At 41.0% G+C, this 17,954-nt stretch overlaps 1 protein-coding gene across 1 annotated transcript; it reads right to left on the bottom strand.

The window, feature by feature from the left end:
- Nucleotides 1–269: 269 nt before the first annotated feature.
- LOC125454087 (spermatogenesis-associated protein 24-like) lies at nucleotides 270–17,938 on the bottom strand. The gene is made up of 6 exons (XM_048534403.2): nucleotides 17,806–17,938; nucleotides 12,089–12,154; nucleotides 10,551–10,681; nucleotides 7,193–7,263; nucleotides 516–618; nucleotides 270–421 (listed from the first exon to the last, which is right to left on the bottom strand). Exons 1-6 carry the CDS (start codon nucleotides 17,896–17,898, stop codon nucleotides 310–312), a joined length of 576 nt encoding a protein of 191 aa, XP_048390360.1. The 5' UTR covers nucleotides 17,899–17,938; the 3' UTR covers nucleotides 270–309.
- Between the last annotated feature and the right edge of the window lie 16 nt (nucleotides 17,939–17,954).

Genomic DNA, 17,954 nt, shown 5'->3' with positions numbered 1-17,954 from the left:
TGTGGCACAGGGATTGAATGCAAATTCCCAATTTTTACTCATATCACTGTATTTCACTCAACTGTTGGTAAAGAAAAAATTGTCTTCAGTGAGCAGGAACATGATTAGAAAAGCTAACACCAGAACAGGCTGCATGATAGCCACACTGATTTGACTGTCTTTTGGTTGTTATGCCAAATACACCACTGATGACTTGGAGGGAAACCACAGCATCAGTTTCACTACAAAACTCAAAATGTAAAACAAGAACCAAACAAGTGTGCAGCATATAATAAAAATGCCTGTTTATTTACAAATGTGTGCAACTTGCTACTTAGGGGCATGATGAAACTTTCCAAATGTCTTCCTCTTTTTGTCTTTCAGTACTCGTGCTATATAGGCATCTTGCTGCTTCTGTATTTCAAAGTCAGTAACCTGTTGCCTGTATAGAACACAAAATTAGTTTCTTTAAAACATTACGAATATTTTGATCGAAACACATCAAAGCCCTCATAGACAGAAGTTTACAGACTTACCTCAAAGTATTTTTCTGCTTTTCAAGAAGATGACTAAGTTTTTTAATCTGACCCTCTTTGACAGTCAAAATACCATCTTGTTTTTCCACCAGATTCTCAATCTCTGCAAAGAAAACAATTAGTTTTCAGAAATAATTAGTTTCTATCTAAATCTATTTTTCTAGATCAATTGAATTATTCTTTTAGAAAATCGATCAGGCATATTCCAGGACATATAAAACCTGTCCTTTCAATAAACTGCAAATTTTAACCATTAGACAATGTAATTAAATATTCTTCTTATTGTATCAATTTTGTATCTGTAATTTTTGGCATATGTTCATTCTTGGATAAGTACCATTTTTGGGACCTACAGTTCTTTGCAGTAGGTGTGTCAACACAGACAGCCTGAAAAGGGACAGAACAACAGGTTAAAAGAGGGCTGCAAATGACAAGTTTCAGAAGTTACATAACTTACAATCAGAGATTTCGAACTTCTGAATTACTGCTCAGGAGCAGCAAGACGATCATCCCAAGACCAACAGCCAGAAACATTGGTGAAAGGTTCTCAGAGATGGAGCTACAACATATATTTCTTATCTTGCTTTACTTTACAACACCAATGCAATGGGTGGAATTGCAGACCATAATGACTGGGGTCATGAGGTTTAGGTACATGCGACCCAGAACCTTTTGTTTCATTGTCCCCACAGCAAATATACACAAACACGCGTACATTGAGAGGGGCAGAGAGTGAACCCAAGTGTAGGATAGGGTGGGAAAGGACAAGAAAATCATCAATGTTAATACATTCATTCTGTTTAAAACTTAATGGGCTTTCAGGAAGTAAATTATATACTCAAAGATAAAAATGAATCAACTATGGTTAATAACTCAAATATTTCATTAAATCAAAAGAGTGGGTAATAAAAGTACCAGAAATAGTGGTAAACCTGATAATTGGGAGTAATTTAGGAGTAAGTAAAGAATGACCAAGAAACTGAGAGAAAAGAAAATATAAATGTAAGTTAGCAAGGAACATTAATCTATACAATAAAAGCTTCCAGCAATATATGAAGGCAAACAATTAGCAAGGGTAAATATGGGCCCATTACAGGGGGAGTAAGGAATATTTATAGTGAAAAACAGGGAAGACTAAGACAAGGAGGAACTAAATTTGAAGCTTTTGTTGGTCTTCATGGAGGAAGATACGGAAAATATCCCAGAAATACTAGTCAACTAAGTGCCTTGTGAAACTGAAGGGATGTAGGAAATTAATATAGTAAAGATGCACTTGAAATCACTGGTGATTGTCTTTTGTATTCTATAAGTTCTGGATGGACTCCTGCTGACTGAAAATTGGAAATGTAATTTCATTATTTAAGAGAAGCAAATGTGGATAGCTAATAGGTTGACATCATTAGCTGGGAAACTGTTAGAATATTTTATAAAGGATGTGATAACTAAAATTTTAGAAAAGAACTACAAAATTGGGAAAAGACAATATGGATTTTGTTCTGCTACCGACAAATGGCAGTACTGATCTAATCTCGGAATGGAACCTAGTTTATTTAGTTAACATGGTGGTTAGTCACAGAAACATATTCAAACATTTTGTCTAACAAACGAAATTTATTACACAAAAGAAGAAACAAACCAAGCTATCTAAATAAAGAAGACAGTACAAAAGGTCTCGAACCACACAGCAAACAAAATTTAATGCATCTCTCCCCACACTTTCCATTATAAATGCTCAGTCCAGAGAAAACATACAACTGTTTCAACTCTATAAGTTTCTCAGATTTTGTTTTGCTATGAGCAATGGAGACAATCAATGAGTCCTTTCCAAATTTGCCAATATGAACTTTTCAAAATCTAAAAGCCTAAAGTTTCTCAATTCTAATAACCTATATTTTCTAAACAAACTCTCCTGGCTTGGAATCTTTAAAACCTAAATACTTCTGCAGAGGTGACTGATTCCCTGATCTTCTGAGAGAGAAACAAAACTTGCTTCTAAACTCAACTCTGAAGTAAACTAAAACTCATTCCATCTTAGATTCTTCTTAACTGAAAATAAAGCCAATGGTCTTAAATGTTTAAACATGTGGCACAAACATCTTTCAATTAACACTACAAGGGTCTACAATCACCTGCTTTTTGACAAATGCTGGGTTTAGGCCACTATTTAGAAGGTCTTTCTTGCCTTGTTTTTTAGAGAAGTAACCAACATTACTTGGGTATGCAATGGTCTAGTGGTATAATCGCTAAACCATTAATAAAAGACCCAGGTAGTGTTCTAGGGAAGTGGGTTTGAATCCTGCCGTGGCAGATGATGGAATTTGAATTCAATGGTAATCAGAAAATAAGAGGTTAATGATGGCCATGAAGGAAAAACCCATCTGTTTCACTAATGCATTTTAGGGAAGGAAATCTGTCACTTTGCCTAGTCTGACCTACATGTGGCTCCAGACCCACAGCAATGTGAACAGAAATAATGGGGACTGCAGATGCTGGAGAATCCGAGATAACAAAGTGTGGGGCTGGTTGAACACAGCAGGCCAAACAGCACCTTAGGAGCACGTTTCGGGCCTAGACCCTTCATCAGAAAAGGGGGATGGGGAGAGGATTCTGAAATAAATAGGGAGAGAGGGGGAGGCAGACCGAAGATGGATAGAGGAGAAGATAGGTGGAGAGGAGAGTATGGGTGGGGAGATAGCTCATCCCGCCCCCTTGACCTGTCCGTCCTCCCCAGACTGACCTATCCCCTCCCTACCTCCCCACCCATCCTCACCTCTGCACCTATTTTCTCCTCTGTCCACCTTCAGTCCGCCTCGTCCTCTCTCCCTATTTATTTCAGAATCCTCTCCCCATCCCCCTTTTCTGATGAAGGGTCTAGGCCCAAAACGTCAGCTTTTGTGCTCCTAAGGTGGTAAGGGCGTGGAACGCCCTGCCTGCCAATGTAGTTAACTCAGCCACATTAGGGGCATTTAAACAGTCCTTGGATAAGCATATGGATGATGATGGGATAGTGTAGGGGGAGGGGCTTAGATCAGTTCACAGGTCGGCGCAACATCGAGGGCCAAAGGGCCTGTCCTGCACTGTATTGTTCTGTTCTATGTTCTATAAGATGCTGCTTGGCCTACTGTGTTCGTCCAGCTCCACACTTTGCTACCACAGCAATGTGGTTGACTCTTAACTGCCCTCTCCACAATTAGGGATGGAAAATAAATGCTGGTCCAGCCAGTGACACCCCATCCCATGAATGAATTTTAAAAATTACCTGCTTCTATTTTGAAATTCAATTTCTAACTTTTGTCACAACTTATAAAAGGAAATCATGCTTGACAAACTTGATGGCATTTATAAACACGTTACTTGTAACATAATCAACTGATATTCTGTAAATGTAGAATCCATGTAAAAAGTTAATAAATAAAATTATAATAAATAAAATTATAGAATTGTGGATAAGATACTAGTGTGGACTGAGAACTAGTTAATAGATGGAAAGCAGAGTAGGAATAAACAGACCAATCTCTGGATGACAGGCTGTTAATAGTAGGGTGCCTCAGTCAGGCTGTTAATAGTAGGGTGCCTCAGTCAGTGCTAGGTCCACAATTGTTCACAGTCTGTATAAATGATATGTATCTCGGGGCCAATTATGCAGGTTTCCAAAGGATCAGAGAGTTTTCATGTAAAAGACACTTCAAAGTTAGTATGCACGTGCAGCAAGTATTTAGGATAGCATAGGATGTTGGCACTCATTTCAAGGGGATTTGAGTACACAAGCTATCTTGCTACAGTTGTACAGAGCCTCGGTGACACCTCACTTGGAGTAGTGTGGATAGTCTACATTCCCTTATCTAAGACAAGATATAGTTGCCATAAAGGAAGTACAATGGAAGTTCAGGAAATTGATTCCTCGGATCACAGGAATGTTTATGTGGAACAATTGTCAAACTGGGTCTGCATTCTCTAAAGTTTCAAAGGCTGAGAAGTGGATCGCACTGAAAATTAGAGGACTCTCACAGACTTCTCTGCATCAGCTGGGAGGACAGGTGTATTAACCATTAACATCCTTGAAGCAGCCAATAGCACCACCATTGAGGCCATGATCATCCAAAATCAACTCCACTGTGCCAGCCACAAGCTTAGAATATCTGTGTTCCAACTGCCGAAGTAAATCATCTATAACCAGCACAAGGAAGACATTCAAATGATAGGAGGACAAAGGAAGCATTTCAAAACCCCCTTGAAGGCTTCCTTCATGAAATGCAACATAGAAGTGAACTCATGGGAGACCCTCATTCAAAGGAAACCAAAGGTAACTTGTGTGAAGGAACACAATTCTTTGAGAACACCCTATATACCTGTACATCCGCATTCCCCATGCAGATAACCTAAAGGCCCTCTGCTTCTTCCTATCTCACAGGCCCAACCAGTCCCTTCCACTCTCACCCTTATCCGCTTATCCAAACTTGTCCGCACCCTCAACAACTTCTCCTTTAATTCCTCCCACTTCTTACAGACAATGAGGGTGGCCATGAGTAGCCGCATGGGCCCAAGCAATGCCAGCCTCTTTGTAGGGTACGTGGAACAATCCATCTTCCATAGCTACACTGGCCCTATACCCCATCTCTTCCTCTGTTACATTGATGGCTGTTTCGGCACCGCCTCGTGTGCCTACGAGGAGCTCGGACAGTTCATCCACTTCACTCACACCTTCCACTCCAACCTTAAGTTTACCTGCACCATCTCTGACACCTCTCTCTCCTTCATGGACCTCTCTGTCTCAATCTCTGGCATCCACCAGGACACCGATATCCATTTTAAGCCTACCGACTCCCACAACTACCTAGAATATTCCTCCTCTCACCCACCTTCCTGTAAAAAGGCCATCCCCTTTTCCCAATTCCTTCGCCTCCACAGCATCTGCTCCCGAGATGAGGTATTCCATTCCCGCACATCCCAGATGTCCTCTTTTTTCAGGAACCACAACTTTCCCTCCACAGTGATCGAAAATGCCCTCGGCTGTGTCTCCCGCATTTCCCACAACTCATCCCTCACACCCCCTATCCGCAATAATAACCAAAACAGAATCCCCCTCGTCCTCACATACCACCCCACCAACCTCCAGATCCAACGCATCATCCTACGACATTTCCGCCATCTGCAATATGATCCCACTACCAAAGACATTATCCCTCCCCACCCTTCTGTGCTTTCTAGAGGGACCACTCTCTCCCTGACTCCCTTGTCCACTCCACACTCCCCTCCAGCCCCACTACCCTGGGCACTTTTCCCTGCAACCGAAGCAAGTGCTACACCTGCCCCTATACCTCCCCCTTCACTCCCAACTCAGGCCCTAAGAAGACTTTCCACATCAAACAGATGTTCACCTGCACATCTGCTAATGTGGTATACTGTATCCGCTGTTCCTATTGTGGTCTCCTCTACATCGGGGAAACCAAGCAGAGTCTTGGGGACCGCTTTGCTGAACATCTACGCCCAGTTCACGACAAACAACTACACCTCCCAGTCACGAACCACTTCAACTCCCCCCGCACCCCCCCGCTACTCCTCGGACGACATGTCCATCTTGGGCCTCCTGCATTGCCACAATGACGCCACCCAAAAGATGCAGGAACAGCATCTCTTATTTCACTTGGGAACCCTGCAGCCCAAGGGTATTAATGTGGGCTTCACAAGCTTCAAAATCACCCGTCCCCCGATCCCAAAACCAGCCCAGCTAGTCCCTGCCTCCCAAACCATTCCTCCAACCTCAAGCCCCAACCCCATCTCCTACCTACTAACCTCATCCCGCCCCCTTGACCTGTCCATCCTCCCTGGACCAACCTATCCCCTCCCTAACTCCCCACCTACATTCACCTTCATGAGCTCTAACCCCACCTCTTTGACCTGTCTGTCTCCTCTCACCCTATCTTCTCCTTTATCCATCTTCTATCTGCCTCCCCCATCTCCCGTTTTATTTCAGAACCCCCTTACCCTCTCCCATTTCTGAAGAAGGGTCTCAACCCGAAAGGTCAAACTTTCCTGCTCCTCTGATGCTGCTTGGCTTGCTCTGTTCATCCAGCTTCACACCGTATTATCTTTGAGAACACCGGTTGGCAAAGGGGCCAGAGAAAGGAATGTCAGCAATCTCAAGGCCAAAGACCAATTCCACCTCCCGGAAATACATTCTAAATGTCTGGTTGGAGATGCAATTTAAGCATCAGGCTCATCAGCCATGTAAAGACCCACAGAATCTATAACTAGTGACAAAGAATTTCTTATGTGGACGAACGTACCCATTAGTGAGTAATCCAACGACAACAGATAGAATGTTCATCGTTCCTGGTGACTCTAAAACCAAGTATCATATCTCAGGATAAGGTCCAAGCCATTTAAAACTGAGGTGAAGAGGAATGTTTTCACTCAGTGTATGGAGGAACTTTGGAATTCTCTATCCCAGAGGCTGTGGAAGCTCAACCATTGAGCAGATTCAAAATGTAAATCAAAAGGTTTCTGGCATCAAGGGAAAAGGAAGTAGCAGAAATGACAGTGATGCCATTCTCAGCTGTGATCAAGAAATTTGGGGTAGTCTCAATGGGCTAAAAGGCTGATTCCTGTTCCTTGTAACAAATTCCATTATCACATCTGCACATGTTTAGAATATTTAGAAAGGCACCATCACTTACCATTGCATTTGCTTATCAACTTGTCATTTTTTGTTGACTCTTTTAATGCTTTGTTTTTAATGCTTTCCAATCTTTGCGAAGAATAAAAATAGAGATATGTTTGACTTATAAAACAGAATAAAAATGTTTAAATAAGGTTTAAATTATAATAGTTCATATCACAGTATTAGCTAACTATAAACAAAGATTTTAACATTGACTCCCCCCATCCAATAGATGGCCATAAAATCTAAAGTGAACTGTTTGGTGAACTTGGGATGATATATTTTCCTATAATCCTCAGGAATTACAGACAAACACTAATTTTTAACAAAACTCACCTTTGCTAATCCTGTAATCAGGTTACATAGTGCTTTACATGCATCTATTGATCTGGCAGCACACCGATATCCCACCTACACTTCTGGCTAGCAAACCTTGGCATCAGACTTAGCAAGGACTCCAACAGAATGCAAGGATGGTCCCATAGCTAAGTGCAGGGCTCCAATAAGATTGAGTTACAACATCCATTCATATTCATAAATTCCACTGTCAGGTTCTGTGGTACATAGTGGAACTGTCAACAATATAAGTGAAAGAATCTGTATTTTTCTGTTTTGGAGAATGTGTTTAAAACTGTTTGATCTGGCTATGTATTATCTTTAGTGCCGAATGTGATTGTTTGGGAGCCTTTTCATGGCTTGTACTATGATTACCTGTTTGGCAGATATAAACACAAGCTATACAGATCAGCTGTGAACTGATGAACTATCAGTGGATTAACTGTAGTTCCTCTTCAGGATCAATGAATGTGAGTAAAATTGCAGAGAAATCATTAGGTGAAAGGAATTTAGAGCCACAATCAGTACACATCAGGAGCTTGTCAATATCGACCAACTTCTATTTACAGAAGAAGGTGTCCTTCATTAAAATAACTGGGTTTCACTGCAGGGTTGATTAATGCTCAATAATTTGCCTGAGGAAATAAAACAAGTCTACAATTTAATTTGAATTTAAAGAGAGAATCTCATATTTGTACAGCATCTGTCAGGACTTCAGAACTCTCCAAAGCACTTTGCAGCCAAAAAACCTTTGAAGTGATTTAGAGATTCCTGAAGTCCTTTGCTAGAAAATATAGCAAAGGATTTTCAAAGAATAGTAAGATCCTACAAATAGCAATGTTATAATAACTAGATGAAGAGCTTTCGTGACATTGATTGACCAATACAATCATAGAATCAGAAAACCATACTGAACATAAGACGTCATTCAGCCAATCAAGTCTGGACCACCAAAAATATATGGCTACCTAAACTAGTCTCACTGTCCCACAGTAGGCTTGTAGCTTTGAATGTTATGACACTTCAAGCACTCATCCAAGCACTTTTGAAAAAGTTGTGCCTGCCTCAACTAGCCTCCCAAGCAGAGCAATACGGAGCCCCACCTCCCCTGCAACTGTCTGGGTGAAAAAGATTTTTCTCAAACTCCCTCTAAACCTCCTGCCTTTCACTTTAAAATTATGTCCCCTTGTTACTGACTTTTACTGACCAAGACAATGGAAAATATTCAAAATAGTGCCATGGAATTTTTTTCTTTACTCCTGGGTTATGCATACCATTGGCACGGCCAGCATTTACTGCCCATCCCTATCCATCCTGCAGAAGGCAGTGGTGAGCTATCTTTTTGAATTTTTTTTCTGTTGAAGGCTCTAGAGTGGGGCTCGAACCCACATCCACTGATTCAGAGGTAAATTTACTCCTGTCAACCTTAGATTAAAAACTGGATGCTAGTATTTACGAGGTGAATTTAAATATATTTTATATGTCTGTCAAAGGCCATTGGTTAGATTTTCTTTCACTCCAGTACCTGTTTTGAAGATCTATCAGATGGGAGAAAAGGATGAAAATCAGCTAAGAATGCATTTGGTAGGTTCCCTGCCAACTCAGCCATATTAAGTGGGTGTGCAAATAAAAATGGGAACAGTATTGCACTTTGAATCAGTTATAGAGTCATAATGATCCAGGAAGTTTAATTAATAAAAATACCGATGTCTTCTTCAGCAATTAGACATGATGCAATTGCTGCAGCAGGGCTTTCCACCACATCGTGTTAGGGCCAACTAGTACAGTCAGAACTTTGCCTCGTCCTCCACCCAGAAACATTTTAATTCAGTAAAACCACTTAGGCAGTAGTACGTAAAGACACCTCTCCATGCTAACTGCATTTTAGAAGGAATTATGTCTATGAAAGAAAATTTAATGCCCTCTTTCAATCTTTTTTTAAGTTTTAACTCAAATAGTACTCGAGGCTGTTGTTAACCTAAAGATGACAAACAGCTAAAAATAATTTTCATTATTCCTACTGTACTTCTTCACAGATCACACACCACAGCAGTTTAATGCATTTCCTGTAGTTCTTCAACTCCCTCAACTGTTAAGTTCTTGCAATTCCATCCACAACATTTTAAATTATATTTTAACTGTAGTTCATTTTATTTTTTCTTAGTCTAATCCTGAGTTTCTAAGGCAAAGCATTCATGCATATGAATGTGGTAGAGATGGACTGGACAGCTAGAGACATTTTTCCTAGAGTGGAGGTAGCTATTATGAGGGGGCATAGTTTTAAAGTAAGTGGAGGTAGATATAGCGGAGATGTCCTAGGTAGGTTCTTTACTCAGAGAGTGGTCGGGGCATGGAATGCATTGCCGGAGAGGGTAGTGGAGTTGGCCTCATTAGGGGCATTTAAGTGCCTATTAGAAGGCATATGGATGATATTATAAAGTAGGGGTGGAGGTTAGATAGACCTTAGGTATAGGGTATAAGTTCAGCACAACATCATGGACTGAAGGGCCTGTACTGTGCTGTACTGTTCTATGCTCTCTGCAGATAACAATCTCAATAATCCAATTTATAGCATCCTATGACAATCAAAATTTCAACAGAGCAAGATACGTTAATGAGGCAGCACTACACATTTCAAAATTAAAACTAAGAATGCTAGCAACACACAAAAATAAAATCATGCAAAAGACTTGTGCATGAAGGTAATATATAAAACTAGTTGTACCATATCTTCACGCCTATCACAGCAGTTGTGTACTTCAGATCAAGCAGGAATGAAATACATAAGAGTGTTGCAAGGCTCTACCTACAATATGAACATTAAATCTATATTTATAATTAGTTATAAATTTTTCAAAGCTGTAAAATTAGGACTAAAAATTGTCACGTGTTAAGGCAGCACAAAAGTTTCAAGAACAAACCTACAATTGTTTAATTTCTTCCAGTCCCTCAGGATATCCCCAACAAGTTCACAGCCAATTAATTACTGCATGAAATATAGCTACTGAAGTTATGTAGCTAAATGAAGCAAAACTTACGCATTTTCAAAGGCCTTCTTTTCCCGATCTAGCTGTTTCATCAGAATCTCTATTTCACCAAGTGCAAACTGCAGTTTTTCAGATTCCTTGGTAAGCAATGCTTTAGTTTTAGCATGCTCAAGTTTTTCATCCTATAAAGAAGTACGACAGAGTTAACAGAATTACTTAGCTGCTGTAGCCTCAAAACTGAATAACAGTTCGGCCCTTTGCAATACGATGCAGATAGTTCAACCATAGATGATAACCAACATGGGAGGAAACATTCAAAATTTCCTCAGGGTGAATGAGATTGATAGTTAGGTTGCCTGAATAATCGGAGCAGGGACACGGCAAGAATACCAATTATCTGCAACAGGACGCAGTTAAGATAACAGAATGGGTGGGGAAGTGGCAGCTGGAATTTTATAAAGAGAAGTGTGAGAAGCTGCACATTGGCAAAAAGAATAAGAAGATCTCCTAAGGATAAGAGATATAGTGGCAAAATTGCAAAGAGTGAGCAGGGATAGGAGCATTTGCGGTACATATTTGTAGATCAGTACATATTGAGAATAATTAGCAAAGCATATGGGATCTTGGGTCTCACAGTGATAAAAAGCAACAGCAGGAAAATTATCTTTCTTATTTATGTTTATGAAGCACTGATTAAGCTATAACAACAGTATTTTGTCCGTTCAGGGCATCATTTTCAGAAAGATGTGAAGGACCACCAAAAGGATGCAATGAATTTAGCAGCATAGTTCCAGGATTGAAGGATCTTAGCTACCAGGTTAAATTGGAGAATTGGTGACTGTTCTCAAAAGTCTTAAAATTATGAGGTTTATAAAATGGTTTCAAGGCTGCCTTTAATTTAGTATAAAATGATGTGAGTCAGGTAACTTGTACTGAAGACTGCTTGACAGGAGGCCTGAGTTATGCCGCCGTTAAAAGATTAAAGGAAGACCTGATTGTTCTGAAAGTTGATGGAAGATATTCATACTGGCAAACAATGGCAAAGGCAGCTGTAATGCTTATGGACAGACTGGCAATACCCAAATCTCAAAGAAGTATTAAGAGTATCAGGTCGTTAAAGAGTATTTGTTGAGCCATCTCTTTGTGTACAGGATAGATAGAGTTAGGGTTTAAAGAGTAGCTAGTCAGCATTTCTACTTGGATACAATACCGAAGGGGTTCATGATACAATAGGGAAGGATGAAAAGGAAATTAGGTTAGGCTTTTCTAAAATGTCATGTAGATGAGTATGCTAGGATCTGAGAGGAGAGTAGATGTTGACAAGACATTGTAACTTACCGCCCAAGAATCTGGGTGGGAGCTTGAACCCAAATTGGAAAGGACAAATTGGTGAAGATTTAAAACAAGCCTAGAAGATTTGCCTAAATATAGTGAAGTCCAGGTCAATTTTTTTAACAGGAATCTGATCAATTATATACAAAGGGGATAAAAATGTATGCAGTATTGTTAAAAAAAATTAAATGCTGAAAATTGGAAATATATAAACATCTGCTGTTAATGATTACCTCTATAAGCTTCAAAGTTCTCACCTCCAACTCTTTCACAACGTCTTCAAGTTCCTTTCTGCATACAGTTTTCTCTTCTCGCTGTTTTACCTACATGTGGAATGCACCGTATTGTGGTAAACAGTTTTGTTTCAAATATATAAAGAATCCTTGATCCTATCACTGGGCTGCTATGTTGATGTCTAGTAATTTTACACTGCAGTATAGACAATTCATTAACAATAAATATGATTGCACTGTAACAAAAAGGTTTGACATTATCCCTTTTATAAGAGTTTGATGCAGAATATAGAATAGTTGGATGCAGTTAAACCTGCAACCTAACTAAAAAAAACAGTAATAAAGCGTCACATTTCAGTAGATTGTCAACCGTAGTCATCAAATAAGTTAGGTAAAATACTTGACAATAAGTTGTTAAATATTACAGTACAATTCAGTAAAAAACAGAAAGGAATATGTTGCAAAGATCTGCAATGATTTGAGAAGCTTTAGTTTTTGTTTTTATAACCCAAGCTTCTGTTATTACTCTGTCTCTCTGTGACATAGATATTGTAAGGTGCATCAAAAGTATGGTGGTGACTTAAGAATTCATACAAGAGTCCAAGTTGCTGCAGCAATACACACTTTTGTATTCATGTTATAGCCTAGAGCTATGGGTAGTGACAATGGAGGCTCCAATATTCTTTCCATCATTTGTCTGACCAGGAATCTCTCCTGATTTTGCCAGCTGTCATTAGTGTATGTTGGAAGAATTTATAGGTTAACACTGAATCTGTTTGGCTGCATTATTAACACACCTTCTTTTGCCATCAAGTCCTGAGATTGGATTTGAACTCAAGTATTCTGGCTCAGAGGCAGGGTTACAATCCACTGTGCCACGAGATCTCCCATTGAAAAGTACATACAAAACTATTTGCTGTCATAACTACCTTGTTAGAATTACCATCCAAACTGTTAGATCCATGAAAAAAGTCTGCATATTTGAGATACAAAGAAAAATACACACACATGGGATACTGAGTGCTAGAAACAGAAAGATGCACATGTATAGAGAAAAAGTTGTCACTGACTTATTTAGCTCCATCTTCAGGGCTTGGTCCTGGCAGAGCTACAACTATGTTCAGGTATTCACCTAGGACTTTGATTCCTCATACTCCAAATAAATATCTGACAAAGAGTAAGAAAACCACTCTGGCACAGGCTCAGACTGAGGTGAAAATTCAGCAGTTTTATTGCAACTCAAAATACTTTCTATTAATCTTCCATTTTATATATATTTATATTCTTCAAATAATATGTTGGGCTCTTCCATTATTGAGGATGGGATATTTGTGGAGACCGTTCCTCCAGTGAGCTATTTAAATGTCCATCACCATTCACGACCGGATGTGGTAGGAATGCAGAGCTTAGACATGATCCATTAGTTGTGGGGTCGCTTAGCTTTGTCTGTCATTTGCTCCTTATGCAGTTTGGCACGTAGTTAGTCATGTTTGGTAGCTTCACCAGACTGACACCTCATTTTTAGGTATGCTTGTTGCTGCTCCTGGTATACCCTCCTCCTCTCTCCATTGACCCAGGATTGATCCCAGCTTGATGGTAATGGTTGAGTGAGGGATATGCCTGGCCATGAGGTTGCAGATTGTACTGCAATACAATTCTGCTGCTGTGGTTGGTTGGCTCGCCGAGCTGGTTTGTTTTTAATTATCCTTACCATCTTGTGGCTGTTTTGTTCTGCTGTTTTGCAGGCTTATAGGTTGTTGATGCGTGGTTTGTATCTCACACTGCAACTTAATACCTGGTTTCTGAGGCCTCCATATAGGATGTAGAGTTGTTCGTTTAATTACCCTTACCATCTTACTGCTGTTGATGGCCCACTGCAGGAGGCCCAGTCTTGAGTTCCTAGATCTATCTGAAGTCTGTCCTATTTACCCGGTGATTTGATTTGATTTGATTTATTTATTATTGTCGCATGTATCCAGATACAGTGAAAAGTATTGTTTTGCATACTATCTAGAAAAACTACACCTTACATAAGTACATCAGGGTCATAGAACAGATTGAAGAATACAGTGTTATTGCTACAGAAAAAATACGGAGAAAAATGGAGGGTATTCTCAGTGTGAAGGTGGGATTTTGTCTCCACAAAGACTGTGTAGTGGTCGCTCTTTCCGATGCTGTCATGGATGGATACATCATCAGCTGGCAGATTGTTAAGAATGAGGTCAAGTATTCTTTTCCCTCTTGTTGGTTCCCTCACCACCTACTGCAGACCCAGTTTAGCAGTTCTATCCTTAAGGATCAGCTCAATCTGTTGTGTTGCTGCCAAGCCACTCTTGGTCGTGGACAGTGAAACCTTCCACCCAGAGGGAATTTTGTGGCCTTGCTTCCTCCAAGTGTTTTTCAACATGAGGGAGTAGTGAATCATCAGCCAAAGGAGACGAGTATGTGGTTATGAGACTTAATGGGGTCAGGAGTCAATGTTAATGAGTTCAAGGGACAAATCCGTCATAACTGTATATCACTGTGCCACCCGCTCTTTTGGGTCTGTCTGGCTGATAGGAAGGGCATATCCGGGGACGCTGATGGTAGTGTCTGGGACATTGTCTGATTATGTCAAACTGTTGCTTGACGTGCCTGTGCAATAGCTCCCTTAATTTTGGTACTAGCCCCCAGATGCTAATAAAGGATACTTTACTGGGTTAACAAGGGTGTTCCTGCCATTGTCTAGATAGATGCTAGGTTGTCCATCCAGTTTTATTTCTTTCTTCAGATGTTACAGTGATTGCTATAACTGAGAGGCTTGTTAGGGCAGTTCAGAGTACAGTTAGGAGTCAATGACATTGCTGTGGCTCTGGAGGGAAATGTAGGCCCGACCAGGTAAGGATGGCAGATTTCCTTCCCTGAGGAAATTAGTGAGTTACTTGCACCCTAATGTCTCTTTATGCAGCTAAGCATCAATCTTTGCATCATAATGACAGAGATTTACAGCATGGAAAGAGGCACCTCTGTCCATCATGCCCACACTATTCATCAAGCACCTATCTACTGTGGTCTGATTTTACGCCACTTGGCCTTGTATGATATGGGATGCTTCAAATGATCATCCAAATATTGAACTGCACTGTGATGTTTGAGATGTTCACAGTAGTTGTTATGAAAGAAGGTGAATTTTGAAATGCTGCTGAAGAATAAGGAGGGATGCATAAATTAGAAAAGGTGATGGCTGACGAGACACCAGAGTCCATAGAAGGCAATCAACAGAAGATTCACTTGACTGATGCTAGGTATGGACGGACTGTCTTATAACAGGTTGAGCAGACTGGGCCTGTACATGTTGGAATTTAGAAAACTGAGGTGATCTTAATGAAACATACAAGATTCTTGGGTGACTTATAGAACTATAGTTCAGAAGAGACCCTTTGGCCCATTGAGTCTATGACCGATAAAAATGACTCTAACGCTATACTAGTCCCGCTTCCCAGCGCTTGGCCTATAGTTTTCAATGTTATGACATTTCCAGTGCTCACCCAAGTACTTTGTAAAGTTGCTGACGTTTCCTCCCTCAATTACCCTTCTAGGTAGAGCATTCCAGACTCCTACAACCTTCTAGCTGAAAAGATTTTTCCTCAATTCCCCTTTAAACCTTCTGCCTTTCACCTTACAATTAAGCTCCCTCGTAATTGACCCTTCCACTAAGAGGGACAGCTGTTTTCTATCCACCCTGTCTATGGCCCTCATAATCTTATACACTTCAATCAAGTTCCTTCTCAGTCATCTCTGCTCAATAGAAAATAACTTGATCTTATCCAGCCTCCCTTCATAGCTAAAGCACTCCATCACAGACAATATCCTGGTGAATCACTTCTTCACCACCTCCCGTTTAATCACATCCTTCTTTCAGTGTGGTGACCAGAACTGCGAGCAATACTCCAGCTGTGTACCAATACTCGGTTTCTATCTGGCGCCAGATTTCGTTTTACAGATGGGGGCAGGGAATGAATAGTTTATCATATTTGTTCAACGAATGTAAATGCTTGAGACAACCTTCGTGATGTCAGATTGGGAGCTATTTGTTCTTCTTCTCCTCTCTGGGGAATTTTATTCCAGTGAGGTTGTTGTTTATAAGTTTGTGTGTCTCCTCTAGTTTGGTCTGTTAAATGTTGTCAAAGGTGTCGTCCACGTAGTGTATCCATAGGTTTGGCTGGATTAGCAGAAGGGCCATCCTTTCTCGTCTTTGCATCACTGCCTCTGCTATGAGTCCAGAGATAGGTGATCCCATGGGTGTCCCGTTGAGTTGTTTGTATGTTTGGCCATTGAAAGTGGTGAGGCATTGTCTGTGGAGATGGTTTCACTGGGGTTTTGCTCTTCTTCCAGTAGTGCTGTCATCCAGCTCAACGGACTCCAGAGTTTAAAAACCAGGAAGACACACCGACACTTCATCAGAGGCTGCACTGATGATGTCACCCAGCAAGGTCATGAAACATCTGCAGAACAACAAACCAGCTTGGCGAACCAACCAAACACAACAATCTCCTTCCTTATACAATCTGTGTCACGAATGATAAAGGCAAGTGTCCTATATGCCTTCTTAACTACTATACCCTACTAATCTGTTGACACACTATTCACTGGAGTTTAGAAAAATGAGAGGTGATCTTGTGAAACAAATAGTTATGTTAGGTGCTTAACAGGCTACGTTCTGACAGGATAATTCCCATTACTGGAGCATCTAGGACCAGAGGATATAGTCTCAGAATTAAGGGATACCAATTTAAGACTGAAAATAAGAAGGAACTGCTTCCCTCAAAAGGTTGAGAGTCTTTAGAATGCCTTGCCACAGACAGCTGTGGGGACAGACGCCTGTGTATGTTTATGACTGAAAGCAATAGATTGTTAATAGGGGAATCAAGGGTTATAGGGAAAAGCAAGAAAATTGGTTCAGTCATGATCCTATTGAAAGGCAGAGCATGCTTGAGCAGGCAAACAGCCTACTTCTGTTCCTATGTACTCTTGTCAAAGGATAGTGATTCTATGGAGTTTATTTCCAAAGAGGGCTGTTGAGGCCAGGTTATAAGGAGAGAATGCAGGAGAATGGGATTGAGAGACATATCAGTGTGGGTGATCGAGTGGTGCAGGCCACGTAATGGGCTGAATCCAATAATTTTGCTTCTATAGCTTACGGTCTTATGGGTTCTTCAGTGTATTTGAGCCTAAGATAGACAGGTTGTAAATGAAGAGATAACAAAGTGTGGGGCTGGATGAACACAGCAGGCCAAGCAGCATCTTAGGAGCACAAAAGCTGACGTTTCGGGCCTAGACCCTTCATCAGAAAAGGGGGAGGGGGAGAGGGTTCTGAAATAAATAGGGAGAGGAGGGAGGCGGACCGAAGATGGATAAAGGAGAGGATAGGCGGCGAGGAGAGTATGGGTGGGGAGGTAGGGAGGCTTGGCCTGCCGTGTTCATCCAGCTCCACACTTTGTTATCTCGGATTCTCCAGCATCTGCAGTACCCACTATCTCTGATCACAGGTTGTAAATGAATAATGGTTCATACAGGAAAGCGAAATTGACGACGATCAGATCAACCACGATTTCACTGAACGGTGGTGGGGAGACTCGATGGGCTAAATGGCCTATTCCTGCTCCTATAATGTATGGTCTTTCCGCGTGGCACCAGCTCTTGGAGGCTTCGCGCCATGCCTTCCACACAATCGGCCACCCGAACGGGGGGCCACTGCTCACCAGCTCCTCGAAAGCACAAATCTTCCGCTGCTGCTCGACGATGACCTCCCGCAGCTGCTGATAAACAACACGGTGCGTCTCCCCCTCCGCCATGGCCAGGGGTACGGAGGAGGGGGCAAGAAGCGGGTCCAGCCAATCGCGTAGCCGCT

This window comes from Stegostoma tigrinum, chromosome 7, assembly GCF_030684315.1.
Source record: "Stegostoma tigrinum isolate sSteTig4 chromosome 7, sSteTig4.hap1, whole genome shotgun sequence".
NCBI classification, from domain to species: Eukaryota; Metazoa; Chordata; class Chondrichthyes; order Orectolobiformes; family Stegostomatidae; genus Stegostoma; species Stegostoma tigrinum.
Note: the sequence above shows the minus strand (reverse complement) of the source record. Positions and strands in the feature narration are given on the sequence as shown.

Coding starts and splice junctions, on each gene's coding strand:
- LOC125454087 (XM_048534403.2), bottom strand. CDS start 17,898: ATGGCGGAGGGGGAGACGCACCGTGTTGTTTATCAGCAGCTGCGGGAG. Junction 10,682..12,088: donor ACGTTGTGAAAGAGTTGGAG/GTGAGAACTTTG, acceptor ACTTCTTTATAG/GATGAAAAACTTGAGCATGC. Junction 7,264..10,550: donor AAGAAGGCCTTTGAAAATGC/GTAAGTTTTGCT, acceptor TTCTTCGCAAAG/ATTGGAAAGCATTAAAAACA.